This window comes from Phalacrocorax carbo, chromosome 7 (genome assembly GCF_963921805.1).
Source record: "Phalacrocorax carbo chromosome 7, bPhaCar2.1, whole genome shotgun sequence".
NCBI classification, from domain to species: domain Eukaryota; kingdom Metazoa; phylum Chordata; class Aves; order Suliformes; family Phalacrocoracidae; genus Phalacrocorax; species Phalacrocorax carbo.
Window position 1 is genome coordinate 36,986,182 of NC_087519.1, and position 27,939 is coordinate 37,014,120.

Below are 27,939 nucleotides of genomic sequence, written 5' to 3' on the forward strand. Positions count from 1 at the left end.
CCGTAATGCCTCATTCAGCAGCAACATCCAAAATAAACACCAGGGATGTTCAAACAAGCCGAAATCTCCATCAGCATTTCAGACCTGGAGACATGGAGGTGAAGCAGGCACCAGTGCTGCCCCAGCTACTCTGGAGCATTACACTGTAGCGTGCAGAGCCACCCAGTCCCCATAATGGCCTGGTGGCTGCCCAGGCCCCATGGCTATTGGTGGCTACATCTGAGCCCCTGACCAGTGCTCCAGCCCACAGGAGCTCTGGGGTTATTCCCCAGAAAAGCTTGATTCAAAGCATCCTCAAGCTGCATGTTGCCTGCTGCATCCTGCCACAGCGATGGGACCAGATGGTCCCCTGCCACTGCATGCACCAGGGGCTGCTCATCCATCCCTGCAGCCAAAATTGAAATTCTCCCCCAAAACTGCTTCTTGCTGAGCCTGGTAGCACCAGAGCCCTACAGAGGTACTTTAAAACCTGTAAAAAAAAAAACATAAACTGTAAAAAGCTCCTGTTGTGGCATGTCAAACCCTTGGTGGCGTTCTCTTGGCAAACACCAGCACATGTCTTGTTCCTGGGGACTAGGTAGTTGGTGGCTGTGCTGGAGGGCAAGCAGCTCCTCCATCTGCATACCTCCTCCACCCTTGTACCTACTTCATCTTTGTACCTGCTCTGCTCCCCTGGCTCTGCCCCAGGTGGGTACCAAGCAACGCAGGCAGGACAAGCAGGGACCAGCAATGTTTTGGGGCTTGTTCCAGAGCCACCAATGGAATTTGGGATGGTGCTTAACCAACAGGTCCTTGGGTTGGCCACTGGTTGTGGGAAAACATCAGCCACTCCAGCATCTCCACTGCATGCACGCAGCCTTCTGATGTCTCTTTTTTGCAGACAGCCAGCACTGACACGGCAGAAAAGCTGGAAATCCTCACACTACAGTTATCCAATGCCCTGTGGGGAAATGCTCCCTGGCCCACGGCAGCAAAAGAGACATAAATCTGCGCAGTGATCTCCCCAAATCAATACAGAAACATGCTCCCTAATGAAGAGTGAGTGGAAGAAAAAGGAGAGAGATAGCCAGCTGTTCGCTGCTGCAGTGGCACACTTTCTTCAGTCTAGAGCTTCAGCTGAGAGCACCAGGGCCCCAGCATGGCTCAGTAGGATCCAGCCTCACCCGCAGGCATTGCTCACCCCTTCCTTGTGACGGGGCCAAAACACCCCGTGTTGCTGTCACACATGACCCATATCCTCCCACCCTCCAAATCATGCTGGCACCGGTCACACTTTGATGAATCCCTCCCATCCCAGGCACAGGGATCCATGTACCCTTGTGCACATGCACCCCCTCCACTCCCCTCTACACCCCAATAGTCCCCCTGAGCCCTCCTTCTCATGGGTCTCCCCCACTTTGGTAAGATTGGCAGTATGTCCCCATTTTTAGCCCTACATCAGTGATGCTCTCTGCTTTTGAGCAGTTTCCAGAACATGCAGCTTCCCACCTCACCCAAGGAGCAGGACTTTCTGGAGGGCAGGATATGTCCCGGTTTTGGGTGATGCCCAGCAGGACCCAAAGGGGTGAGAGGTTCAAATCCAGGCTGGACAGAGGCAGCACCGCTGCCACCATACAGACACCTCTGAACAGCCTTTAGTCTGTTGTCACGTGGGAAAGGGTGCTGGGGACATTATGTAACATGAAGAGCAGTCAAATATGGATTTTCATGCCCTTCTTAGGTCACCCTGAGCCACCCCCTCACAAAACACACCACAGCCCATCTCCCCATAACCCCTGGTTCAACGCTGCTATTCCTCAGGGGATGCAAGCCCTGTTGCCCCTCTCTCCCCCTAGCTCTCTTTGGGCTCATGGGTGCAATGGGGAGGGGTGTCACCCACTCCAGCCCACTGTGTGGGTCTCCATCCCTCCTTGTCCAGCCCTGCAGGATCCCCTTTGATATCCATCTCCCCAGGAGAAGCCCCCAGCGAGCGCAGCCCCCTCTGCCCCACACTCTCAGCTTCTGCATATGCACTGAGTCTGCCAGTTCTCAGCCCAGGCAAGCATCCCACAGGGCTGTGGGCTAATGAAGGCACATCCCTTTAAGAGTTAAAAACTTCCAGGCACCCATGCCAGGAAGGAAAAGGGTTTCATGCTCTTAACCCCTTCCTGCCCACCTCTTCTCCCCCCCTCTAAGCTTTTGCCACCCCGGTAGATCTGATCTGGTTTGAGTTAAGGGAAAGCTTTGTGTGTGAGACTCTGGCTCCAGCAACTTTCAGCAGAAAAGGCAGAGTAATTTGAATAACAAGACTAATTGGATTTATAAAGCACAGCCCCCCCCCCCCCTCCCCCCCCCCCGAAACCCCAGGCGCTGCACAGTGTGACAAAGAAAACAAGCTAATGAAAACCACACTGGTGAAAGCTGAGGGCACTGGACAAGCCTCCTGCAGGCAGGCGCTGGCTGAGACCTGACAGTGTTGTGGCATTTGTGGCAACCCTCTAACATTCTGGGGTGAGGGGCTGGTGGAGAAGCTCTGATGTGGCTCCTGACCCCACATCCCGCGGGGGGCGGGGGCTGGTGGCAAGCAAGGAAGCCTTTCTTCCCCATGCTGTGACATTTCCTACCAGCCATCCCCACCCCTGTCTGCTTCCCCATCCCAGGCCCCCCCGGGGAGAAGCAGCAGGGCAGGGCTGCCCCCAGCATCAGCCAGCACAACCAGGATGGTGATGGCAGGACCCCATGTTGGCTGCCATGCCGCTGGTGACATCGGGCAACGCAACAGCCTCGGGTTGCAGAGACCCAGGGCTCAACTTCCTGCTGCTCCCCTTTGCCATGCACAAGCCCTGCCGAAAGGGGTAGTGCTGCAGAGCCCCCCTCCTTGCACCTCGGAGAGGCTGCATGTCACATCTTGGCACGCTTCAGGGGGAACAAGAGCTGAACCCTGAGAGACGGGGCTTCTCTGTGCTCCTCGCCTGCACCCACGGCTCCCTGGCACCTGTGGTCGGCTCTAAGCCTGACTCCATTGCCTCGCTCTGCCTGCACGCAGACAAATGCCCAAGCACAACTTTACACTCCAAAAAGTCCAAGTTGCCTCCACCTGGCAGGCACAATGGAAAAACCACCGAGACCTTCTCCTTCCAGCTCCCATTCACATGGAGCTGAAAAGCCAATCTCCTCTGAAGTGTCCTTTGCCCAGTAGCCTGGGCTGTGGAGAAGGAAACATCTCCCTGCTCCCGAGCAGGGAAACCACAGATCCCCAAAGAGCCACAGCACCCCATCAGGGGCAGCTCCCCAGGGATTTGGCGAGCAGCAGAGCCCAGAAACTCCAAGAAAAGGAGCAGGAGGAAGGGACCAGCCTGGAGCTGACCCCGGGGAGAGGGGGAAGAGCAGAAAGCATTTCCCTGGTCCCGGCGAAGGGATTTGGGGTGCAAATCCAGCCTGGTGCAATCCAGCCCTGCATGGTTCTGCAAAAGGGGGTGTCTTTCCTCTGGCTTGATCCCAGTAAGAGCATCGCCCCCCAGCCAAGGTGCCAGAGATGTTGTCCACCTCCATTGGCAAAAAGCAATCGGAGCCCCAGCAGCAGCAGTACAAATCCTGCCCTCCTGGCTGCTGAAGGAGAAGGGTGAGGGCAGGGGGGAGACCCCACTGTGTCCCCAGAGCCCCTGCGAGCCGCTGGGCTTAATCTTGGGATCACACCCTTCTCCCATACCCTCCAGCTCCAGAAGCAGGTTGGAGGGGGGCAGGCTGCACAGCCCTGCAGTGGGTCAGCCCTTGGGGTCCTGACCCCAGCATGGACCCTGTGACACTGACTGTACCCTCAGAGGACATCCCCAGGGTGTGTGAAAAGCCCCATCTCCAGGGCCAGGGACACCACCCAGCCCCCCCAGGAGAGTGGAGGGAGCAGGTCACCCCCTCCAAGCCACAGGACCTACTTAGGTGCCCTCAAGCAGTGCCACTGCCCCCTGCATCCCCCCGTGTCCCCAGCGTCCCTGCCAGGGAGGGCAGTGTCCCCCTTCCTGCCAAGTGGGGACCCGGGACAGAAGTTGGAGGATGAACAACCTCTGATTTAATCCTGAATGAGAGAGGAAAGAAAAAGAAAAGAAAAGAAAAGAAAAGAAAAGAAAAGAAAAGAAAAGAAAAGAAAAGAAAAGAAAAGAAAAGAAAAGAAAAGAAAAGAAAAGAAAAGAAAAGAAAAGAAAAGAAAAGAAAAGAAAAGAAAAGAAAAAAGAAAAGAAAAGAAAAGAAAAGAAAAGAAAGAAAGAAAGAAAGAAAGAAAGAAAGAAAGAAAGAAAGAAAGAAAGAAAGAAAGAAAGAAAGAAAGAAAGAAAGAAAGAAAGAAAGAAAGAAAGAAAGAAAGAAAGAAAGAAAGAAAGAAAGAAAGAAAGAAAGAAAGAAAGAAAGAAAGAAAGAAAGAAAGAAAGAAAGAAAGAAAGAAAGAAAAGAGAGTACTTTTCATGCTCATTTCTGTCTTTTGGGCTTACCCCCCTGCCAGGACCCACCCCCCATCCTGCGACAGCCACCCCAGGCTGGCCCATGTCGTTCAGTGTTGGGTCACTGGGAAAGTGGCGGGGAGCGGAGGGGCTGTGGGGCAGCCGGGCAAGGAGAGGGCAGACAGTTTGCAGGGGGGTCTGGGGGTGGTTAGGAGTGGGGGCATGAAGCCAAATGCCCCCCGCTTTGCCTTTCTGTTCTCCAACTCCACGAGCCAGCCAGTTGCCTTGGGCTGATGTGTCATTTGTTCCTGCCAGAGGAGAGGGGACCCCCCCCCTTTAAATTCCTGCTATTGTGGAGTGGGAGGCCGGGTTGGACCTGGTTGTTTAGATGACATCACCGAGCAGGTTGGGTTATAAAATGAATGAAGCAGAAAGCCCAAGTTCACTAGCTCGGCACTTCGCAGGCGGCAGGAGGGACCTCGGGGCTCCGCTCTGAACTTTGACTCCCATCGGTCCCAGCCTCTCCCTGGGGCTCCGCTCGGCTCCCTGCTGCCCCCCCAGTCCCCCCTCGCACTCGGTCCCGCAGGATGCAGATCTCACCCTTGCTGGCTGGTGGACTTTTACTCGCTCTGCTCTCCGTCAGGCTGGAGGCGAAGCCGGCATCTCAGCTCCCACAGAAGGTACGGCTGGAGCTGCCCCCCAGCACTCCCAGTCCTGCTGAGGGTCCTAACAGCACAGGGGGGAGATGTGGGGTGACTATGGGGTGGCAGAGTCAGTGCAAAGTGGGGTCCCCCTTCCCCATGGTCTTTTTGAGTGCTAGGGAACCCCCTGCTTCTCCAGCCTGTCCCAGCCGTGTGTCCCGGGATATCAGCCCCAAACTGGGGGCTGGAAGGGGATGCTCTGTGCCCCATGCCCTGCGGGATCAGGGCCAGGGAGGGTGGCAGTCTGCTCCCTGGCATCACCCTGGGACCCCACTCTGTGCCAGGCATGGGAGCCAGGGTGCGAACCTGGGGCAGGGTGGGCAGCAGGTGCACAGCGGGCAGGGTGCGAGGCCAGAGCCCTCTAGGCAGCCCTGCCCAAACAGGCCAGGCAGGGGCACCCTGGACATCCTTCTGGGAAGGGGCGCCCCAAATGGGGGTGCCCGAGGGAGCTGGGTGTCCTGGGATGTTGAGGAGGAAGGATGCGTCAGAGGCCACCGAGACTGGGTGGCACTGCCCTGGGGTCTGGGCACAGCAGTGGGGACAGGGACTGAGAGGTGCCCCAGGAGAGCAGTGGGACAGGACTGGGGGTGTCCCTGTAATGAACTGGGGTGCAGGCTGCAGAGAAAGGGGTGATACGGGGGGGTGTCACGGAGGTGAATGGGGGTGAGCAACCCCAGGGTTTGGTGTGCAGCAGCCCTGAGCGGGGAGAGAACTGGGGGGACCTGGGAGATGGGGGGCAGTAAGGAAGGGATGTGACTCCATAATTGTGGGTCAGAACTGGAGGAGTGGGGGACCCAGAGAGCATTAGCCATGTGGGGGGCAGTGGGAAAGGGGAGCCCTGATCTGTGCACTGCTGCTGGAGACACTCTGCAAGGCAGGGGAGCAAGGAGGGCTGCTCAGAGTAGTGTGACCCACCCTGGAGCTGGGCTGGGGGGCAGCAACACACACACACTGCCCATAAACTGAAGGGGATGCAGTGACACCACCCCCATCCCCCACTGCGAGTTACTGCGTCCCCTGCCAACTTTCAGGCCCCCTCCAGATTATTGGAGTGGGGGTGCAGCACCAGCAGCTCTTTTCGGGGGGGGGGGGGGGGGGGGGGGCGGGGGAGGGCATCCAGCGACCGGGACAGCGCCGGGAGGTGGGAAGACACTGGTCTGGTGTGGGGTAGGGCGATGCTCCGACGCCAGGGCAGGGACCACAGATTTGGGGAGGATGCCCTGGGCACAGTCCCAGTGTTGATGGGATGCATCGCTGGAGGGGGGGTGTGCCTAAACACGATGAGGGGGGGAATGTTGGGGGGGACGGCGGCAGCGCCCTGACCCTCTCTCCCCCCCCCCAGGCTTCCCGCGGCTCGGCGGCGGCGGGTCCGCCCGAGACGGCGGCGGCGGAGCGGGAGAAGGAGCGGGAGAAGGAACGCGGCGGCGGCGGCGGCGGGTCGGGCCCGCGGGAGGCGCGGGAGGCGCGGGGCGAGGCGCGGCCCCGGGCGGGCTGGGCGCGGCTGCTGCAGGACCCTCCGGGCCGCCGCCACAAGGGCCTCCACAAGAAGGGCCTGGGCAAGGGCTGCTTCGGCCTCAAGCTGGACCGCATCGGCGCCATGAGCGGCCTCGGCTGCTGAGGGACCTCTGGCGGTGAGTGCGCGGCCGGGCCGGGCCGGCGCGAAGGGACCCTCCTGCCCCTCCGCACGCTGCCGGCCGGGAGATACACCGGGCGGGACTGCGGGTAGTCAGACCCCTGAGCCACCTGCGAACCCCGGGGATGCTGGTGGGTAAAGAGGAGGACCCCAAAGTTGGCTTTAATTGCACTCCCGTCCTTCCGACCACCCTCCTGCTGCCCGCTGCCTCTGCAGAGGATCAGAAACCCTGGCCGTAGCTCATTGCTCCCGCAGCAGCTCGGGCTAGTTTCCCCTTTCCTCGTGAACTAGACCCGCAGGCTCCGGGGAGGATGCAGGAGCTCTGGTGCAGCCACGTGTCCCCAGTTGCTCCAAGCCCCCTGCGCTTGGCAGACGCAGGTGACCTATGGCCATGTCTCAGGAGGGCAGGTACCCCCCGCTGCCTGTGGTGGGAGGATTGGTGAGGCACCTGTCTCAGCCATGCTCCAATTAATTTAATTCAAGGGAAGACAATACACGAGTTCCCCAGGTGTCTCCTAGTTGTGGTGAGAGCCAAGGGTAGTCCTTCCCTAAGCAAGGCTTTGCATCTGAGCACATTATAGGAAGCTGGAAGAAGTTCTTCCCACAGCACTGCACGGCCACTGTGCTTAGGGACCGATGGGCAGGAGAAGCATCACTTCACCACAGCCACCAGTTTGGGAGAAGCATGGCAGCTCCCCCACTGCTAACTCTCCCTGAGGGTGCTGGGGTGCAGTGGGGCACCACTCCAGCTTGTCCCCTGCCAGCAGGTCACAGCTGAACACACACCCAGGGAAGCGCTTGCCTGCTACAGCGCAGGCCTCTCGCTCTTCTTCCCACAGCATGGCCCTGTCATGCTCAAAGGGATGAGCCTTGGCCCTGCAGTAATGTAATCAGGCACGGAGGGGACTGGATCCAGACACCCTGCTGCTCTGCAGAGCAATGGGAAGAACAGGGCACAACAGCGCCCACAGGATGCCAGAGCTGGTCCATGGCCCTGCCCAGAGGGATAGGTGCTGCTTCTCTGCTCCCTCGCATAGCTGCTCCTCAGTGTTCCCAAAGAATCGCCCAGCTCAGGGTTCCAAGAAGCACACGCACACTGCACAGCCAGCCTGCACCCATCCTCTCTCTTTGTCATCAGGGAAAAGATTTCTGCTGGACCTAGGACTAGGAGGAGTAGCACACTTCCCTCAGCCTCTCCCCTAAATACCAAATACCAGAAAGCAAAGGGTAAGCTTCCTCCTTGCTTTAGCATGAACAAAAAGCTCAGAGAGGTTTTCTGTTGACTTCAGCATCCCCTGGCCCTATGCCAGGATTATTCTCGCAGGGGTTTCAGCTTGGGAGGGGTAAGGGTGTTGTATGGCAAATACTAACAGGCACTTTGTTCTTGTTCCTCACAGGGCTTTGAATCCATAGTCCTACCATGGCCAGGCAGGGCCATCCCCCAGGCAACGCCTAGAAGAGCAGAGACACCCCCCCCAGAATGGACAAAAGATGTGGCTGTGTTTTTCTTTTTGGTACGAGGAGTCATGGCACCAGCTGTTTTGGTTTTGTTATTTTTTTAAAAAGTGCTCTCTATCTTATATATATTATATATACAAACACTCACCGAGACAAGGGACAGTGCTTTTCCAAGAGACTGATGAAGCCAGCTGTATAACATTGCTGTTTGTAAATTCATGTCATGCATAAATGTATTTATGTTGTAAAGCTATTTATATATTGTTTATAAAGAGATATTTATAAAAAATTATTTATGTAACTAAATGAAAAGTCAAGCATTGTAACATTTTTTGTCCTAAGTAGTTGAAAAACTTTAAAAAAAAATCATTCCATGCGGCATTGTGTAACCTGTCTTTATTTATCAAATTCACATACAATTTATATGTCAGATTGATTTTAACAGTTAAAGAAGAGATTGTTCAGATGTTTTAGAAAAGTTATGAGCGAGAGAAAGGCCAGCTGATATTTTAAGCTTTGATTCCGTATGCAAAACTAAACTTGAGCCCAATCCTGCGACGCTCTGACAGACCAAATCCTGCCCAGCACTGCGTGCAGCTGCAAGGCTCTGCAGAACCCAGCTGAACTCCCGGTGAGGGCATGCAGCCTCCAGCAACTCATCTATCGCCCAGATCCTGAATGGCACCTGTGGAAATAAGCCCATCGTGTACAACAGCCTAGATCTGGACTGTCAGGCCTAGATGCATTTTAACCACTTCCAGTCTGCAGGTTTGGATCCAAATTCCATCCTGTAAATAAAGCTATATCACTGGGCAGTGTACGGAGATGCAGTCCCTGCTGACAGCAACAAAGGGACCACACTGGATCTGGCCCCCGGCTGCGCCAGTGGGAACAGAGCTTTATGCCGGAGGCACTGCTATTCTAGGATCCAGCAGCTCAGTAGGTATCTCGTTCATATTCCCATTCACCCAGCCTTCGCTGCTAAGCCGTAAAGTCCCTTCCTCCAGCAGAGATTTATTTAACTGTTCCTGGGACAATACATAGACAGACAAAAATACACTGAGGGCTGCCCGGTAAGGATTCACGGACACAGCTGTTGCTACAGCTTCTTGCTATGTAAAGTGCATGAAATAAATTGTTAAAATGACTCGGAGCTCTAAAGGAAACAGCAAGTGAGGGGGCGGGGAGCACAGCAAACACGCAGACTCCTGCATGAAGGCTCTTTGGTCTTGTTCTTCAAAGAGGCCTTAGAAGAAAAAAAAAAAAAAAAGAGTGGCAGGCACTGAGCCCAGCCGTGACGGGAGTCACAAATTATGCCCTCACCATTGTAGTGGGCTAGGAAACAACGAGCATTATGTTCTGCTGGGCTCTGGTGCCTAGGACAAGGCAAAAAGAAAGTCACCAAGACCTAGAGGCAGAGATCCTTTTCCTTAGCAACCACCAGGAAACCATAGAAACCTCCAGCCAGATTCTCCCCAACTATTAGAGAACATTATGTTTACCGAACAAGAGGATTCATCGAGACATTCGACAGCTCAACCATCAGGTTAGGAGAATGCACGTGACATTTCTAGGCTCATAGGAGCGAAGCCTTCCATCAGAGAGAGGTACCCACCTCATGGTGCCCAGAGCCCAGCTGGATGGGGAGCAGCAGCTGACAGACCATGTAAGGCATTGCCTATGGGGAACAAAATCAAAACCCTGGGAGGCTGGGCTGGGAAGGGAGGGAGGGAGGACAGGTGGCTGGCAGCTCGGTGTCCTGCCTCAGAGTCAGCTAGAGCCCTCCAGAGATGTCCGTAGGTAATGACAACCCACTGTCAGGGCTCTGTAAGGCAAATACAACACCCACCAAAGTCACTCTACTGGCTCTGCACACCTTTAGAGGGAAGGAGGGCCTGTGCCAGGAGCCCCTAAAGAGATGTCCATCAGAGGGGACTGCCCACTGCCACCCAGCAAACCTAAGGGACAGTAAGGAATCACTTGCTGTGCAGACTTTGCACACCAGGTCTGAACGTGGCATAAGAAGATGGTACTGTGGGTCCCCCTCAGGTCCCTGGTCCTCAAGCATGAAGCCAGAGCAATGACCATAACAGAATGCCAGGCTGGGACCAAGGTGGGGCCAACTCCCCTTCCAACTTTGGCTTTTTCCTGCAAAGCCAGAGCTGGCATAAAACCATCTGCTTGGTGACAGAGGGCATCTCCTCAACAGAGCAGAGGGAACTTGGTCTCAGGAATTCAGTCCCCAAAATTTGACAACTTCTGTGAGGCACAACCCGAGCTCAGGTGGGGAGATCCCAGAGATCACAGTCTAGGGTTGCGTACGGTCTGGATTCCTGCTTCTCCTCTGCAGTGTGGTCCAAGAGGAAAAGTGCAGGCCCACAGCACGGGCTTCTTCCATCCACTGGGCTTCCTGGAAAAGAGCAAGACCCAGGAAAAGGACAAAGCTGCACTGCAAAAGGACGCCAGTTTGGCAGAAGGACAGCGATCAGACCGAGAGCTCCCTGCGCACAGGGAGGGGATAACAGCTTGGCTCCTCACTTTGCTGCTTCTGCTCTAACCAGGGATAGATCACCCTGTCCCTCAGCATGCTGATTTCCCACCTGCAGGACAGGAACATCGTGCCCACGTGGGGGTGTGAGCTGATGTGCAAGAGAGAAGGCAGCACTTGGGGGTGAAGGAGCACTTGGATCCACTCAACCTTAGCACCCACCCGGCACAGCCAGACCGGTGGGTCTGAGGGGCAGAGAGTGGTGTTGCAAGTAGAGGTCAGTTTTCAGAGTGCTGACAAGTACCTTCCTCGGTTCATCGGACAGGCCATAAAGGGAAACTGAAACAGCTCATTAGAGCACAGCAAGCACCTGACAAGGCCACAGTTGGGTCTTCCTGAGAGGGACTCAGTGGGAAACAAGGCCAGCAGGAAAGATGGGGGCCACAGGAATCTAATTAAGTGGGGAGGAGGCCTCACGTGCAGCAGAAAAATTCATCTTGCATCACTGCCTCCCTTGTGGGCCAGCTAGGTCAAATCCTCACAACGTTCAGTAAAAGGATCTAGTGACAGCACTGGAAAACTCCCTTGCCACATCCCAGCCTGGAGATGGCATAACTGAACAGCAAGAGCTGTCCTGGATGCAGGCTGCAGCCTTGGGCGGGGATGGCATCTGACGTTTCAACAGTAAAATCCAGAGAATGGATTTTAGCAGAGGTGTACACACATGCTCCCAAGGTCCTCTGTCCACACTCAGGTCAAACTAGCACCCACAGGACCTACACATTTCCTGCTCTACCAGCTGAACGAGCAGCAGCCACATTCAGCTTCCAGGTGGGAGTGCTTGTGACATGACAAAGGAACAGCCTTGATTTCCCCTCTCCAGGAACTATTCCTAGCATGAGATGAGCTGTAGGCCCCCAGCCTGAAAAAGCACACTGCTCTCTAGTGAAAAAGGAGAAAAGGTTTCTCCAGTGCTGTTGTATAAGCGCCTTGCAAAGCCCAAACCGGCCGGAGCAGACCTTGGAGCTCCCACAACAGGGACACAGTCACCCTCTAACATGTGGGAAATCAGTTCTGTTACCTCCAGCCCACAATGCATGGTTTTCCCTGGTACCATTAATGCAGCTTTTCCAAGGTGATTATTGCTGAAGGGTTACAAAGCCCAGCTCAGGTGACAGCAAATCCCAGACCAATGAAGAAAAAGAAAAGCTCAGAGCCCCAGAGCAGGAAAGCAGTGGAATTTTCCAGCTGGAAAGGGACCTGAGGCATTGAGCAGGGACCGCTGGGGCAGCAGCACACACACCCCTGCCACTTGCTCTAGGACTTCTCCAAGCATGGGCTGCTTCCCTCAGAATGCAGAAAAACAAAGGGAACGATCACAGGACAGCTTCCAGAGGAAGCCTGTGCTTGACACAAGCGCGAGTCAAAAACAAGAAGTGAACTGAATCCAGGTCCCTTCTTGTCAGTCAGTAACTAACCTTGTCAGAAGAGACGGCAGCACTAACCAAATCAGGCAATTCATTAGGTTGGGGCACACAGCAAAAGCCCAGGCGCTCTGGAGCAGAACTACAGTGAAAATCCAGGGTAATGAGTTGCAAACTGCCTTTGTAAATGACACTTCTGCAGTGACTCTGGCAGGCTGGGAAAAGAGCTAATAGGAAAATCATTAGGTATCATCCCTTTGATATTTTGAAAACGGCACAGGCTGGCTTTCCTGGCCTCTCCATAATTAACCTGGTGTATTACCCATAATACCCCAGGCTGATATTCCCAAGGTGGACCACCTTGCTTGCATCAGGGGAAAACAAAGGTACGGTACATGGGAGGAAGATGACTTCTAGAAAAGCTTAAAAAGCTTTAAGATTCCCCCCTCCCATACACACACATCTTCAATTCCATCAGCAATGAACCTGTGCCCAGCCAGACCAAAGCACTTTGCAAACCCCTGTCACCAAGTCAGCATGCAAGAGGGAGGCTGTCCCAAGAAACGCAGCTGCAGAGGAGCTGGAATAGGACACAGCTCCGTGCTTTGCCCCTTATTTGTAACACTGTCCTTGTCCTTGATTTACATTATGCTAAACCAGGTGACAGCCTGAGTCTCCCTAGGTGCAGAACAGCTCTGAGGAGCAATGCCTACCCACCTGGCTTGTCTGCCAGCAAGGAGAGGTGTCATCTCACAGTCTTGATGTAAAAGGAATAGCATCACAGCTGGCAGGTGATCCTGTAGGAACTAGCGCTAACAGCTGCGAAGGTGACAGTGAAACACCGAGACGTTACTTACTGCATCAGTGCAAGGCAGCCTTAGGACTGAGCTGATCATAAGGCTGCAACTCAGGGCTGGTGAGATAAACAGCATCTTCAGGAAGACTCTAGACAGCTAGACAGCACTACTTCCAAACTTCATATAGGTATAGCCCTATGATCAGAGAAGCTCAAAACACTCACAAAAAGGCCGATCTCTGATGGGGCGAGGCTTCACTTACCCACCACCATCAGCTCCTCTGGAAACACAGGTATCACGTCTGCTTGAGCATTTGAAAAATGCCCTAATGATACTAAGATTCACAAGCCTCTATAGGAGACCTAGACCTGGGTAAGGGTGTCCTACCTTCTACTAAAATTACACCAAGCAAGGACTACTGGCACAAATTCTTCTGCGCTCTGTGGGGAAATACACATTTCAGGACTGTTAAGTGACCTTATGGCATTCCATTACTACCTTAAATTTCCAGAGCGCATGGAACAGGAACATCTTTTCTTCTTGACAGGAAAAAGCCATGGTCACGGCTATCACACTCGTGTAATTTGCAAATACATCAGGGCATCTCATGAGGCCTACATGCTGTGGGAAAAAGTGTGCACGCCTGTGTATTTAGAGACAGGGAGCAAAATGCTGCTCTGCCTAATCCTTTGCCTGGTTCACTAATCAGCAATGGGGTTGCCACCACAGTGCCACTGCAAAGCAGGGTGCAGCCAACCAGGCTAGGGGGTAAATACGTACTCTCCTTACAGTACACCTCGCTAGCTTCAATCACTTACCTCTGGTAGACCTGTGGTAGGGCCAAACTTGATGAAATACCAGCAAAATGTCAACAGTCCCTGAGAGACACCGACCTTTGCCACAGAGCAGAGTGAAACAATTACATATTTCTAAAAATTCTGCCAGGAAATTCAATCGGACCATCAGGTTAAAATTCCATAATAAAAATACAAGGTTGAGGCTACAAGTAGGAACTGAGATCACTCAAACTTTAATTTACCTTTCTTAATGCCCCTGGGTTACTCTCTCTGAGATTACACAAAAACAAGCTAGACAGTTTCACTTTTTGGTTCCCTTGCAGTAGGTCAGAGGCCATAAAGGACTTAGCAGGGAAAAAACAACAGTATGGGAGTAGGTGCCAGAGATCTGGCTAGCTGGGTCTATATACTTGTGGGGCAGGTTCTTTAATTTCTCCATTTCTCCACTATTCGGAACAATAAAGAGCAACGTTCTTTCTCTGCATTGCAAAGTTTGCAGCAGACTGAGGTACTGAAGTAACAGCAGCACCAACAGGCCTGGGAATGTGTAAGCTTTGACTGTCTTACCCCAGCAGGAGCTGGCCTTGATTTTGTTTTCAAAATCAGAGGCCTCTCTGAACAGCTTAGATGCACTCATATAAACCTGTACAGAACTGAAAGTTTAGGAAAAGTCTGATTTCCCCAGGCAACTTGTTACATTCTAATACAGCTATCAAAGTTCATGGCTCTCTCACTTCTGTCTGCCCCCTCCAGTTAATAACCCCAACTTCCTTTTTGCGCACATGGACCCATGTATTTTCCCCTCAAAGGATGACCAGAACACTGAAAGAAAAACCAAAGACACCCACTGGGTTCTGCATCATTTTCCATTCTTCCAGCAACAGAAAGCTGTTCAGCAAAATTCACTTTGCATGGCTGGTGGGAGAATGGCCATCTTTTACCACCACTCTCTTCTATGGGAACAAAAGTTTCACGTTTCACAGCTTCACTCTGGAGAGCAGCTCTGCAGGTCCTATTCCTGTTCCCAATCCATGGAGAGAGACCTGCAAGCCTGCACGCAGCTCCACAGGCACCCATGGGATTTCAGAAATCTGCACAAGACTGATTGCAGGATGAATCTCAAATCTGAATGCAGAGGGTCTGTCAGCATCACTGTTTTGCCCTCTTGCTCTCAACAGAAGACTAAGCTAGAATTGAACTTATCTGAAGAGGTGAGGAGGGAAGTAAAAGAACAACAGATTTTGAGCCAAAACTTTTTTTTTCTGTAACAGGATTGACATCAGCATTGCTTTATCATGTTCCAGAATTGCCTGATGTTAGCTGGTATCAACTGAGTCACAGCAGGAGAGCCAGGGACATTTGTTAGCATGAGGCACAGCTTTAGGGCTAGGGCAGTCTACCAGCACTGCAATCAGCCGAGATCCTCTCTTCCATTTTCCAGCTCAGTGCTCAATTCCATATTAAACAAGCACTAGTACAAGTGGAGCTGCAGAACATGAAGCTAGACAATAAAGCCCTGAGGAGCAGGGAGAAGGCAGCTCCATCTACTTTGTCTCCCTCCGGGTGGAGGAGGCAAACAAAAGTTCAATAGCTCAAACTCTGTCCTACTGCAATCTTGAAGTAAGCTGCAGCTGGAGCAGCACATTGCTGCCATAAAACAAAGTAGGGCAGGATGCTCTCCCCACATCAGGGAGCAGTGTCCAGCAGCGCTCAGGCAAGCTGTGTTAGTTGCCTCCAGCAGGCACATGCAAAACATGGGAGTTTGCATCAGATCCACCTCTGCTTCCATCTCCCTCTTGTCCACATAGCAGTTAAGCTCCCCAGGCACTCCCCACTCAAAATTGTCTGCAATTCAGCCCCCACCAGCCCCTAATTTGCACAACTGCACTCCAAGTTGCTACCCTCCCTGCAGTCACAGGGAGCCAATGCAGTCTTTATCCATTGCCCTTCTCCAACAGCCCAGCACCTCCTGCATCCTTCCCTGTTAACAACTATGCCTTCTGCTTCATTCCTGGAATAGCTTCTAACCCTTCTTCAAGCCAGATTCATTAACCAGCTGCTGCAGAGCTGTTTGCCTCCCCCAGGTACTCTGTGCATGTCATTTGTTAATGACTCATCTCAGACTGGGCTCATTGCAAAGACACCCCCTTCCTTTTGCAGCACCAAGCGTATCACTGGCACACCAGGAGAGCCAAGCATGCAAACAGCTCGGTTCCCTCCAATACTCCATTCCCTTCTCCGTCCTTTCTTGCCATCAAGCATGGGACAGCTCTTTATTCAAAGCACTATTTCCTCCCTTGCTTCTTTGCTGATCAAAGGCAATGTGTACCAAAGCATAAATAAGATCTTCACCCCCAGCCAGGCTTTGAGAACAGCAAAAACATAAGAACAAACTCAAAAAATTCCAACACGCTAAAGAAGCTTCCCAGCAAACTAATGTGACTCCTATAACTGGCAGGGAATAAACACCAAGGTTGCCAAATTCACATCTACTTCCCCAGCAGTCTGTGGCTTGCTGAGGAGCTAAAATGATTTCCAAAGGCATTTGTATTCCACCTGCCTCTTTGCTGGACTGATATTAAAAATGGGAAGGAAAGAAAACAGCTAGCAAGGGCCACAGAACCTCCCTCAGTCAAATCTACTGAGGAACTGGATGACCAGTACACTGTAGCCACCCATGCAGGGAGTCAGAAACAGACTCAGTCCATCTCCATCACACAGATCTATTACACTCGGGTACACAAAGTTCACCTACACCTCCTGAGCAGCTGTCAGCTACACACTGGGAGAAGCTAGTACAGAAACAAGTAACTGCCACTCTTTGGAAAACAGTTCCCTTGAGATATAGGGAAGGCTTTATACATTGGGCTTATTCACTTAACATCCTTCACTGAGGATTTTTTGGAGAGGGAGCTAGCAAAGAATTAGAAACCAAGGGACTTGACCCAGAGGCAACTGAATGGAAAGTATTTAGATCCACCTCTCAAGATTAAACACTGGTGTGCCTGCACTGCAGGAGAAGAGAAGGAGAGGAATTTACTTCCACAGGTGTACAAGTCCCATGACTGAAAATGGCAAGTCCCGTGACGCAGATGGCAAAGAATTTTGGTAGCAATAAGAGGAAGGCACATGCATTGCACAAGTGAGTGCAGGTGACAGCTGGCTGCAGGACTGGAGCATTGTCACAGTCCTCCATTTGAACAGCTCCCCTGCCTGCTCACAGAAAGCCCTTCCCTCTACAGCACGGAGTGAAATGCAGGGACCAAACTACAAAGCAGTACTCTGCTAGACCCAGACGAAGGAATTGATTGGCCTAAGACAGAGCACAGCTACAAACCTTCCACAATCAGGCATCAAAGGTGTTTAGGCTCAGGACTTTGGGCTCAGCTACTGGCTTTGCCACAAATCCTTCTGCGCAAATTTGGACAAAGATGAACTACTGACAAAATGGAAAGTGCACTTCCCTGCCTCCTGGATGCATCAGGGAGATTAGTCAGACCTTCTGACAACATAACATCAAGAATCAAGTAAATGCTCAAGTGAACAAGTGCTGTTGCACTACAAGCCTAAAACAGCCTCAAAGCCAGGACTCCAGACTCTGACATTAAATCAGCATTTTTAATTTTTTTTTTTTTCTAAAATGTGCTTTTTTGTGAATTGCTGTTTCAATGTCAACCCCATCCCCCCCTTAAAAAAAAACCCACACCTTGCCAAACTAGGTGCAAATCACCTGAAGTTAGTCTGTAACAAATAAAAAACACAAAACAAAGGTTGAAATGCTTCAGAATCACAACAATGTACAAAAAAAAAGAGGCAGGAAAATACAACCTGAAAGTGTTTAAAATTCAGAAAGACTAGTCAAGTCCATTGCTTCAGCAAGGGGATGCTGCTGTGACCCCTGCCAGTGGATCCTGGGCCACCAGCCTGCCATGATGCTAAACAGGCTCTTCTCCCATGCAGCCCTCTGTTGCTAGCATCCAAGGAAAAGCAAATGTGTTACCCTTTGAAGGTATCAGTGGGGGAAACAACTCACAAGCAGCTCTGGGAGGTCACATCACATTCAGAAGGAACAGTTTCTAGTAGGTCCTTAACCACCTGCAAGAAGGAAGGCTTGAAAGAGCCGCCTGCTTCCTCCTTATTGTATTGATGCCTCAGAGATGCAGAACAGTGCTTTAAATCTGTGAGAGATTAAAGGGCTTAGTAAGGGCAGTAAACAGACAGTTAAGTAAACAGCCCAGCACTGGATCTCGTCTTCACAGAGCGAGGTAGTGTGAATTTCACCCCAGTTTAAAATAGACAGGGGTAGTGGAAAGGCTGAAGACTTCCATGTAAAGTAGTTCCTGGCCTAGAAACCTTTCTGTGCTCCCTTTGGGAACAAAAAGACCTGTGTTGATGGCTTCCTCACTCCCAGCCTGGCTTTGGTAGCCACACTTCAACCCTGGGATTCAGACACTTGCTACAGAAGTTCTCCCAAGATCTGATTTACTACAGCAGCTTCCTCAAGGTTAAGCAGCAATGAGACTGGCTGGGAGGGAGCAAAACTGTCCACAGACTTTTTTTTCCTGCCCCTTTTGGTTAGTTCCTCTCTTTAGAAATCCCTCTTTACAGGACCAGAACAGGGACACACTGGAAATTAATAGGGGCTGCACAGTGTAACTTAGCTAGGTGCTACTAACTGGGAGCTGTATTCAAACAGGGCTTTTATTTGCCAGCCTGGAAGGGACTGGCCCAGAACCCACTGAAAAAGGAGACACAGGCCCTTTTTGCTCCTCCTGTTGCCATTCCTAGCTGAATGACATTTAGATGGTATGTTCTAGTGACGGCTGGAGACCAGCCCTTTGACTTTGGACATCTTCTTTGTGGGCTGCCTTTGTTCTGTGTGTGGAGGGCATTCTCGCTCTACCAGCTGCTGTTCCATCTCCTGTGCCGACGACGAGGCTGTAGCTTTTAATGTTTTCTTTATGTTTGAGACCTGGCCAAGAAGAGACAGTGAATCAGCACCTGCTCCTTCCTCCCCTTGCAGTAGAAACTGTTCATAATCATATTGAAAAAACCCTGGAGTATAGAGTGGAGATTATAAAATAAACTCTCCCATCAGAAACATGCTCCGCACTTGCATTTATTAAAGGTAATGTTTCATCCTCACTTACAGCCAGAATTGTTAATATTTCTGATCTGGGTCCAATATGGAATAAATAGAGATTACTTTTTCTTTGCCCCCCCCCCCCCCCCCCCCAAGAGACAATGGCACAATATTCTACCACCTTTCTGGCTGCCTGGAGGGACCTACTACTACCTTGGTGCGAAAGGCAGCAGTCCTACCATTATGTTGGCCAGAAGCAGGAAAGACAAAGGAGACTGTGAAAGAAACAAACTTACACTTAGGACAGCACTTGAAAAGGGAAAACACCATTTGGCCTAGCTGGCTGTCTGAGCCACACATATATGCTAGAAGCAGGAACAGAAATTGATTTCGTGGGATGCAGCAGTAGTGCTTCTGCTACTCTTGCTGAAAAGGAGACACAGCACCAGGCACCACACTCCGTCCCCTGGAACCCTGTAGGGCTCACCAGAAATACAATGAGCAAACCTTAAAATAAACTCCACATGCAAAAACAAGTTTGGGAGTCAGGTGTGCCAACTCCAGGCCAAAGGCACCTGGCAAACCAAACGTGCTATGGATGCCGATCAAGCCACCAAGCATATGCTGCTTCAGAAGGCAAACGTAAACCTGCAGGGATGCAGCACTCCAAGAAATAAACCCTCAGCAAGTGTCTCGGGAGGACCATTTTCACCTTTACAGCTGTATTAGCCAAGATTTGTTCGCGTAAGTAAATACACGTCAGCTGGGGCTAAAACCGCGTGCCCGTGCTGCCACCTACCGCCCAGCTGTGCATGCAACGCAGGCAGGCGTGCTCCAGGTCAAAGAGAGGGTGTCACAGAGCCCTCACTGGGTGCCCAACTTGACCCCAAGAGAAAGACCTCGAAGGAAGCCGCTGAGGGCACTTTTTGCAAAAGCAATGAGACTCGAGAGACTTTTGTTAATTACACTTCCAGGTTTCAAACAAAGTCAACTGTTTTTCGCCTTCCTTCCTGCCTTGCACAAAAGGAATAGAATTGCATCCAAGCTCTGTGTTAAAGGCACACTTTTCCTAAAGAATCAAGTCAGGAAACTACAGCTAGCGCACCCAACCCAGCATATTTTTATAAAGAAAAATCCCAACCTGCTCAGAGTGGACATATCTGATGTTTGTGGTGTCACTAGCACGTGGAAGCAGATGTGTTTTCTTCCTACCCCAAACCAGCAGATCTGAATTGCCTGATCACTAGCCTACTTGACAGAAGCCACGACCATTAACCAGGTGTTACCAGGTTATTCCCTTCAGTAAAGAAACATTTATCAAAAAGCATAGAGCAGTCTGAAGTGACTGTTGGTCATACTGGTCTATACCCACCTCCATCTCTACCTGCTGCTGAGTTCGGTGATGGTTCTCTTTGTATTGGTTGGCTCTAAGTACTTGCTGCTCAATTCCTATAAGAACCGCTTCACAACCATCACACCTGCAAGATACAAACAATGTCAAACAGTGCTCATGAATTCTCTCTGGAGCAGCTCAATCAGGCAATCTGAAAAGTCATGCTCACCTAAAAGTTTAGGAGATTATTGAATTTATACTTCCTGCTTAGAGTTCCAAAAAGCTGGCAAGGAAAAGCTTTGCTGTTTACTCAATGTATTTCACAGCATTCTTTAGAGAGTCCATGTTACTCTTACCTGCCCATCAAAAAGTAAGCACAGGTTCAATGCACTTTTGACTTCTTTTTTGGTCAAAATTACTGCTTACACAGGGATGCAACACATGTTTCAAAAGTAAATAAAATTTTTAAATCAGACAAAAAAAGCCAGATTGAGAGAATCCCCCTGCCTGTTAAGTGTTCGAAAGACAAGAGCACTCCTCCAACACAGAACTCTTAACTGGAGAGAATAGAAAGGGAATTGGCAGTGGGTTACTGTTACCTTCCAAACAATGCTGTAAGGTCCTGGAAGCTGCCAGAGCCCTCCTGCTGAGATGGGATTGAGGGAGTTGGAGTAGAGAAGCAAAAAACCTGCCCCCACCTCAGGACAGCGCATTTGCCCAGCAGTTTAATTACTTTTCATGCACCCATTACTATAGCAACTAGGACGCAATTCCCAGTCAGCTCAGAACCTGCCATGGGCTCCACGCTCTACAGGGGATTTTCTTTGGGTGGGAAGGGAATCCTACAAAAAGATGAGAAGCTGCTTCATGGCAAAGGTACAAAAAGTTAGTACCACAGTCCTTACAAAAAGACAACAAACAAAGGCATCTGAAATTTCAAACTGGAAGAGACATCTCCTCCAAAGAGCTGTGATTCTCTAGAATTTGCCCACGCAAGTTCTCCTCGCAGTGAAAAAGGCTGAAAAGTAATGGACAGTTGTTTTCGTTATCAAGTGTAACAGCAGAAAGGGGAGTAGCTTCCACCGTAAGACCATGAGCCCAGTTTCACATGTCTGTTTGAAAAGACCCTTGACTCCTCGCTAGAGTTCTGCCATGTAAAAGCTACAGTGAGAGCAGAATCCCAAGACCTAGTACAGTTTGGCTTGATATATAACACAAACTGATTCCTAGATGGGATCTTGGAAAACCTGCCCAGTAGATTCCCCCTTCAAGTGCCTCCTTACAGCATAAGACTCCTGATTAATGGAACATAGTGAAAGTGAACCAGCAATTGAAACTTTGAGGAATAAGAAAAGTGCAGGACAAGCTACGTACAAGGAACAAGGAAGGTGAAGAGACTGCCTCACCATTCCTGTAGAGTTTTGACAATGTTACTGATGTCCTTCTTCTGAATGTCTCTGCCAATACAGAAATCCACCTCTAGCACCTGGTTTCGTTGATCCAGCTTCCCCTGGATAATATCTGTATAAACTGCTTCAATAATCAGATCTTCCAACTCCCTCAGATTCCTCATATCCAGGTCCTTCAGCAACACAGAATAGGGAATGCACTAAAAACAGCAAGTCCAAGAATAAGTTAACAGTCCTAGAACCAAAATGAACAGCTAAGCCCCAAAAAGGTCAAGACCCAAATGTTTATTGTATCCTACACTTCAACCTGCAAGTACAGCAGTGACTGAGTGTGGCAGAACAAATGCCTACTACTAGGTTACATAATATTCTGACATAACTTTAGTAATTCCTGAAGCTCTGGCATAGCATGTTCTGGAGGAAAAAAGGTAATGGGATCATAGAAGAAATTGAGACTGTTGCTTTTCTAGAGTGTAGAAGAAATTGAGAGTGTTTTCTCTATAACAAAAAGTCAGTGTTTTTAAGAATGATTCTCCATCTCCAGCAGTGTAAGAAGCCATGCAAAGTTTCGCAGCCCTTACTGACCAATTTGTATGGCAGTTCAGACTCCCCCACATCTCATCCATGGAAGTCCACTAAATTATTGTCCCAAATGCACCAGGAGAGAATGCTGTGCATTACAGGTACTTTCCTAGCTGCAGGATTTTTTGTAAGTATTCATGCAGTCCGATACAACTTCAATGCTATGGAATTGATACCATTTTCAAAAACAAAACAAAACAAAAATACTGCTATTACACACAGCGTACTTTACCTTCATTCTGGAAGCCAGGCTTACGATCGTCAAGTGTTTCAGCTTGTTTTTCTGAGTCACTGTTAATTCAGGCAGGTTATCTTTTTTTGCTGTTAATATTAAAAAGAAAATACTCAGGGCTTTCCTTCAAGGATTATATCATCCAGGCTGCAGAACTTCAAGCTAGTTACACTACACTAAACCCTGAAAGGCTGAACTCATCCAGCTACCGTGGGGTGCTGGTGAGGAGAGCAAGCTGATGATGATGACAGATTAGCACACCCAGGGAGAGAGGGGAGAAGTTAAAAAACAAGTTGGCAATTCCATTCTTCTCTGCTTACTTAGTAATTCTGGGTTTGGAATTAGAATATAATTCGAATCTACACAAGTGGTGTCCTGCCAAAATGGTCGGTCAACACTTTGTTTCTACCACCAAGTAATTTCTATTTCATTAATGAGCTGACAGAATAAAGTCTTCCCCCTTTGCTGATTTGCTTGTAAATACAGCTGGTTTTATTTCTCTAGAGAGCTGCAGAATTTAGGGTTGAAAGTGTAAAGCATCAGGCTGAGGAATAGAGGAGAAATTATTAATCTAGAGACTTACATGGCCTCACTGTAATTGTATTATATTCATGTGCCTCATGAATATTTAAAAACAGAAAGGAAACTGGCAGCTTTCCAAAGCAAAGAAACTCTTTAAGTATCTGCTTTAATGGAAATTAGTGTTTCAGGGCCACTCAAGTTCTCCCATCCATCCCACATCATTCAATGCTCTACATTTTGACTACTTTTCCCCCTTTCTCTTTCTTCACTAGAAAAGGAAGAACAAACTGCACTGTCACATGCTGCAACACAAGACCCAAGTACAGCAAACACATCCTCTAATCAGTTACAGAATTCATGAGGCTCGTGTTGCTCCACAGCCACTGGAATTGCCAGTCCTTGCACTTAGGGATAGCACTTCTCCTTACAGGAACTAGACAGCTCATCCACCACAGTGATAGCCGGCACTATGACAGAATTACTTGTCACACTCTGTAATGGTCTGGATTAGGCTGCTACCCACAAATGAAGTATTAAACTGAAGCATAAGCACCAGAGATAAAAGCACATCTCGACAGATACTAAGATGATTCACACATAGTCCTTCTGAAGCTGTATTAAAGTTATTATTTCAATTTGTATTCTAGCTAATAAATGCTTCATTTTGTTTCAGCATTGCCATCACAAAATAAAAGGCTACCCCATAAACCATATAGGCTTTTCTAAATAATGCAGAACAATTTTGTGTAAGTTTTCTGCAGCTTCCATAACAGATGTCATCTAAATTTCAAAACAGATGCCTGAAATTGCACTCTGCAGAGGTAAACAGGCTGTAAACATCAACGAATATTGCTACAGACCAATTCAATCCAGTGCTGTAGTCCAACCCAAGCCAGTAAAAGACCATCGTCTCTAGCCCTTCCTCCATATTTTAGCAATTAAAAAGCACATATGACCCAGAGACCCCCTACAAAACATTTTCCTCCCAAGGAAATTCTGTTCTTGGACACTTTCACCCAGCCACTCTACACCAGGTACCACAGAGAGCAAAGAGCTGCCCCTGACAACTCTAAAGGGCAACCCAGTCTTGTACTCTGCAAACAGGCGGCAGCCTCTTACCTACGTAGTCTGGGTACGTCCCATACGCAAACAGGTTCAGCAACTGGAAATAAGCAGCATTAGATCCTTCAGCAAGCTGGATGGGAAGAAAACAAAATAAATTCCATGAAACACGTAACAGCCAATATAACACTGGTAGGTGACTTCTCCAAAGCATGTTTTAAGTCCATATAGGACAACTAGTACCTAGAAAAGCAATTATACCCTGATTTTAAAGAGCTAGACCCTTTCTAAGGCCTCATGAGCAGCAGCAAATTTTAGCAGTTTCAGAGTCAAGATGATCTAGCCACTTCTATATGTCAGAACTTAACTACAGTTTGGACTGTCAACTGCTTTGTGCAACACCTTAGGAGGTAAGAAAACCCAGCGACTCTTGATTTCAGCTGACATCCTACAGGGCCAGCTCTTCTCACCATGTGACAAGCAAGCAGGCAATGGCATCAGTTAAGCATCCTTGCTATTACTGGGAAAGCTAAGACAGCTTACCTGCAGAGCCACAAAAACTTCAAAGCAAGCTAGAACATTTTAAGTTGAGTGTGTTTGAAAGTAACAGCACTCCTCTCACATGCAAACACTTCACTGGAATAACTGCAGCACCGAGCAGTGGTTTTTATTGAGTGTTGGTTTTTTTAATACCATTTGCTGCACACAGATCCAGGGAAAAAAAATACTTGCAATTTGATGCTGAATAACCATAGAGGCATTTTTCGGCATATCTAAGAGCCTGCTTGGAAAGCCAAACTTGCTGTATGCCACGTTACCCCAGCTGCAGATATACTCAACCTAGATTCCCTCACCGTAGTAGAGGGGAGTGCTGACGAGGTGTTCTCAGTAAAGGCTCTGGAACTTGCCTTCCACCTTGGTTTGAAATGGTTTGGATTTGGTTACCACCCAGGCCTGATACACTAGACATCTGTTCACAAAGACTTTTGGAGAGCACTGAAGTTATGCTTTCCAGGACAATGTAGGAGTAGAAAGGGATTTTTTCATTGCTGGCTGGCTAGGTGCCTCCTTAAAATTGTTACTGTGCTGCTGCCAGGGTTTTGCTGTATTAGCAAGCGCGTTAAGGTAGCAAAGCTTTATATAGGTATTTTTAAACATCTAATATATACAGGTAAAAGCAACGCCAATCTCTCATATACAAACATCTCAGAACCAAGATAAGCTGCACCAGGCCCTTCCTGGCACAGAAATTTCACACACAGGCTGTCTGTGGAAACTTCTGGGGATCCCTTATACTGGAATTGCAGACAGTGCATTAGGACAGAAACTCATCTCTTACCTCTTGGACGTTTGTTAACTCCAACAGCTCTCCGAAGACATAAACCCCTGGAGCCTCCAGCACTTGATTTATAAGAGCAGTCAGAGCTGAGCCACTTGTACCTTTGGCTAGTAAAATAAACTGCTCTAGAAGATTGCAGGATGGTTTCTGTTCTCCTGCCATTCTAGGTTTTCAATCTGTCAATAAAATAACATGATATTAATACATCCTTTCTCCTCTGCTGAATTCTGTCTGGCAGTGGATGAGAAGGTACACTCAGCATCGTAACTTTTTGGTGTCAGCAGAGCCAGGTTTTCCTTCAGCATCCAGAGGGCAGGCCAGGAGCCCTGTGGGCTCAAACGCTGATTTATCTGGGGAGCAAAAACGATTCAGACAATATCAGTGCAAAGTTTCTGCAGATTGTCTGGTCTGTTCCCTAAAAGGATCTGCTCCTGCTAGTAGGAAAGTTTAGATTCCATGCTGTTTTCAGGCTTTTCCTTCTATGCCCAATAATGCCAACTGCAAAGATGCTTATTATTACATCTATTAGAGGCCAGCTAAAACTTCCTCCTTCCTCATTACACAGCTTCAGAACACCAACTAACTTAATTCTCTGTGATTCACCTTGTAGACCCACCATCATGCCTTTTCCTTTTACATCGGCTATAGATAAAGCGTGCATACACAATTCCTGTTGCTTTCTAAACCTAAAAGGCAAAAAGAACTGTGGCCCGTAAGTAGTTTACCAGTCTACATTGTACAGTTAAAGCATTTTTGGTTAACTGGAAAGCTGAAGTGATAAAAATACCCTTTCTATAAAGGCTCTGTTTAAGTCCCTGTAAAAAGAGGTCTTTGTCTTCAGCTGTTGCCTGACATTTCTGGTGTTCATGTTGTCTCCCAGCACCAACATGTTGCTTTTGAAATGTAAAGCACTATTTATTAAGAAGTTCAACAAAATAAGTTATTTGTTTACAAACAACAAAGAAAAAACTTCTGAAGCATATTATTCAGACACCAGACCTTAGCAGATAAGGGGGTTTTTGTGTTATGTTTGTATCAGATCACTCTCAGGTATAGCATGTAACCTTTACCCTGGTGAAGAAAACCTGTCTCGTTCTGTGTGACCACTGGGACTGCAAGAGCCCTCGTGGGGGTAGCACAGTCCCACAGGTGTTCACACTGTTTTGCCATGCCTAACCAAATTAAGACTTGTGAAGGCAACACAGTCGGCTTCCTTTATTAGTCAGCTTCTAAAAATACACTTTACTCCATTCCATTACACCTGCGGGTACAAATGGTCCCAAACTGAGCGGGCAGTCTTTTGCACTCTCCACACACAGATTTCTCAGTGTAAAGCCTCTCTGGGATTCTTTTCAAAGGCACATGTGCTTCCTGACTGAACAGTACCTCAGTTTTGACTGAGAAACTTCTGGAATACAACTACTCTCCATGGGGCTTCCTAATACACCCGAGGGTACGTTAGTACTACTCTCCCCACTCACAGATAAGAAAATAGACACAGAGAACTAACAATTTTCTCAGGAGTGTGCACAAAGTGAAATCCAGATTTCACGGTTCCCAAGCCATTGTCCTCCCTCACAGGTAACCAAAACACCCACTGGTATATGAGGTCACAAAAGAACGGTTAGCTGTTCCTTGCCCTGCTAGGAAAGAAATACCAATTCTTTGCCCCTTTCCAAGCTAACGTTCAGGCAACTGCGCTGCTATTACAACCCGCCTGCACAACCGTGTCACCAGGACTGCCTCGCCACTCTTTCCACAACCGACTCACCCTAGCGAAAAGCGACTGGAAGACAAATGGAAGATGCTTTAACGGAGCTTGCTCAATGGCTACGATAACCCATGCGCGGGGATAAACCGGGCTTTTCCCCGCAGTCACGCCTTGCTGCAGCCTCTCTAAGGGACCTGAAGGGTCCCACGGCAGGCGGCGGCACGCCGACCCCGCGGGAGGAAGGGAGAAAGGCAGGATGCAGGGCACGGAGGCAGCCAGGCGCCCCAGCCCTCCCGCCCCCACAGACCCCCGGGAGGGCCCTCGGGCCTCGCCGGGCCGGTAGTCGTGCCCCACCGGGCGGGCCGACCCCTGCCGCATGGGGTGATTTAACCCGGGGTCCGCCGCGGGGCCCTCTCGCCCCTCACCGCCACCTCGGTCCCTGATCGCTCCTCAGGGCTCGGGGAGCCGCCCGCCCAGCAGCGCCGACGCCTCTCGGCGGGAGCGGGGAAGGAAAACGTTCGGTGCGCGGAGAGGCGGGCGGCTCCACCTCCCTCCCCCGGCGTTACCTCTCCGCCCGGCCTCCCGTCCTGCGGCTCCCGGCGCCGTCCCCACCGTGCCTCAGGCCGCCATGATGGCGGCGCCGGTGTCCCGCGCGCGGCTCCTTCCCCCGGAACGCGCGGCCGCGCACGGAACGTTCCGCCCCAGGGCCCGCGCTCCGCCATCCCCGGTAACCGGGCCGCTGTGCCCGCTCCACGTCCGTTCGCGGCGGGGGCGGGGCGGGCTGGGCTCCCCGGAGCGGGGGTCGGCAGGCTGGCGGTGCTGGCCCTGCTCCCGCCGAGCTGCGGCCCAGCAGCCCCCAGAGCAAGTGCTGCCTCGTCGAGTCCCGAGGAGCGGTTTAATTACAAAAAAGTGAAGTTTCTGCTTCTCTCATTCGGGAACACGAGGTGCTGTAGCAGCGT

The 27,939-nt window shown here is 50.1% G+C and overlaps 2 protein-coding genes across 7 annotated transcripts; one reads left to right on the forward strand and one right to left on the reverse strand.

Moving 5' to 3' along the window:
* Positions 1 to 4,850: 4,850 nt before the first annotated feature.
* NPPC (natriuretic peptide C) lies at positions 4,851 to 8,630 on the forward strand. Its single transcript, XM_064457494.1, has 3 exons — positions 4,851 to 5,089; positions 6,453 to 6,741; positions 8,141 to 8,630. Exons 1-2 carry the CDS (start codon positions 4,997 to 4,999, stop codon positions 6,726 to 6,728), a joined length of 369 nt encoding a protein of 122 aa, XP_064313564.1. The 5' UTR covers positions 4,851 to 4,996; the 3' UTR covers positions 6,729 to 6,741; positions 8,141 to 8,630.
* COPS7B (COP9 signalosome subunit 7B) lies at positions 8,583 to 27,756 on the reverse strand. 6 transcript variants are annotated; one of them, XM_064457489.1, is made up of 8 exons: positions 27,547 to 27,756; positions 25,538 to 25,619; positions 25,270 to 25,445; positions 23,988 to 24,063; positions 22,347 to 22,435; positions 21,530 to 21,732; positions 20,163 to 20,268; positions 8,583 to 8,886 (listed from the first exon to the last, which is right to left on the reverse strand). In XM_064457489.1, the coding sequence occupies exons 3-8, from the start codon at positions 25,429 to 25,431 to the stop codon at positions 8,647 to 8,649; spliced, it is 876 nt and encodes a 291-aa protein (XP_064313559.1). In that variant the 5' UTR covers positions 25,432 to 25,445; positions 25,538 to 25,619; positions 27,547 to 27,756; the 3' UTR covers positions 8,583 to 8,646. The 6 variants fall into 6 exon arrangements, with proteins under 6 accessions (XP_064313559.1, XP_064313558.1, XP_064313560.1 ...); XM_064457492.1 differs by lacking the exon at positions 25,538 to 25,619 and adding an exon at positions 12,831 to 12,932 and having other exon boundaries at positions 8,747 to 12,340; positions 27,547 to 27,745; XM_064457493.1 differs by lacking the exon at positions 25,538 to 25,619 and adding an exon at positions 12,831 to 12,932 and having other exon boundaries at positions 8,827 to 8,886; positions 27,547 to 27,745.
* Positions 27,757 to 27,939: the final 183 nt, after the last annotated feature.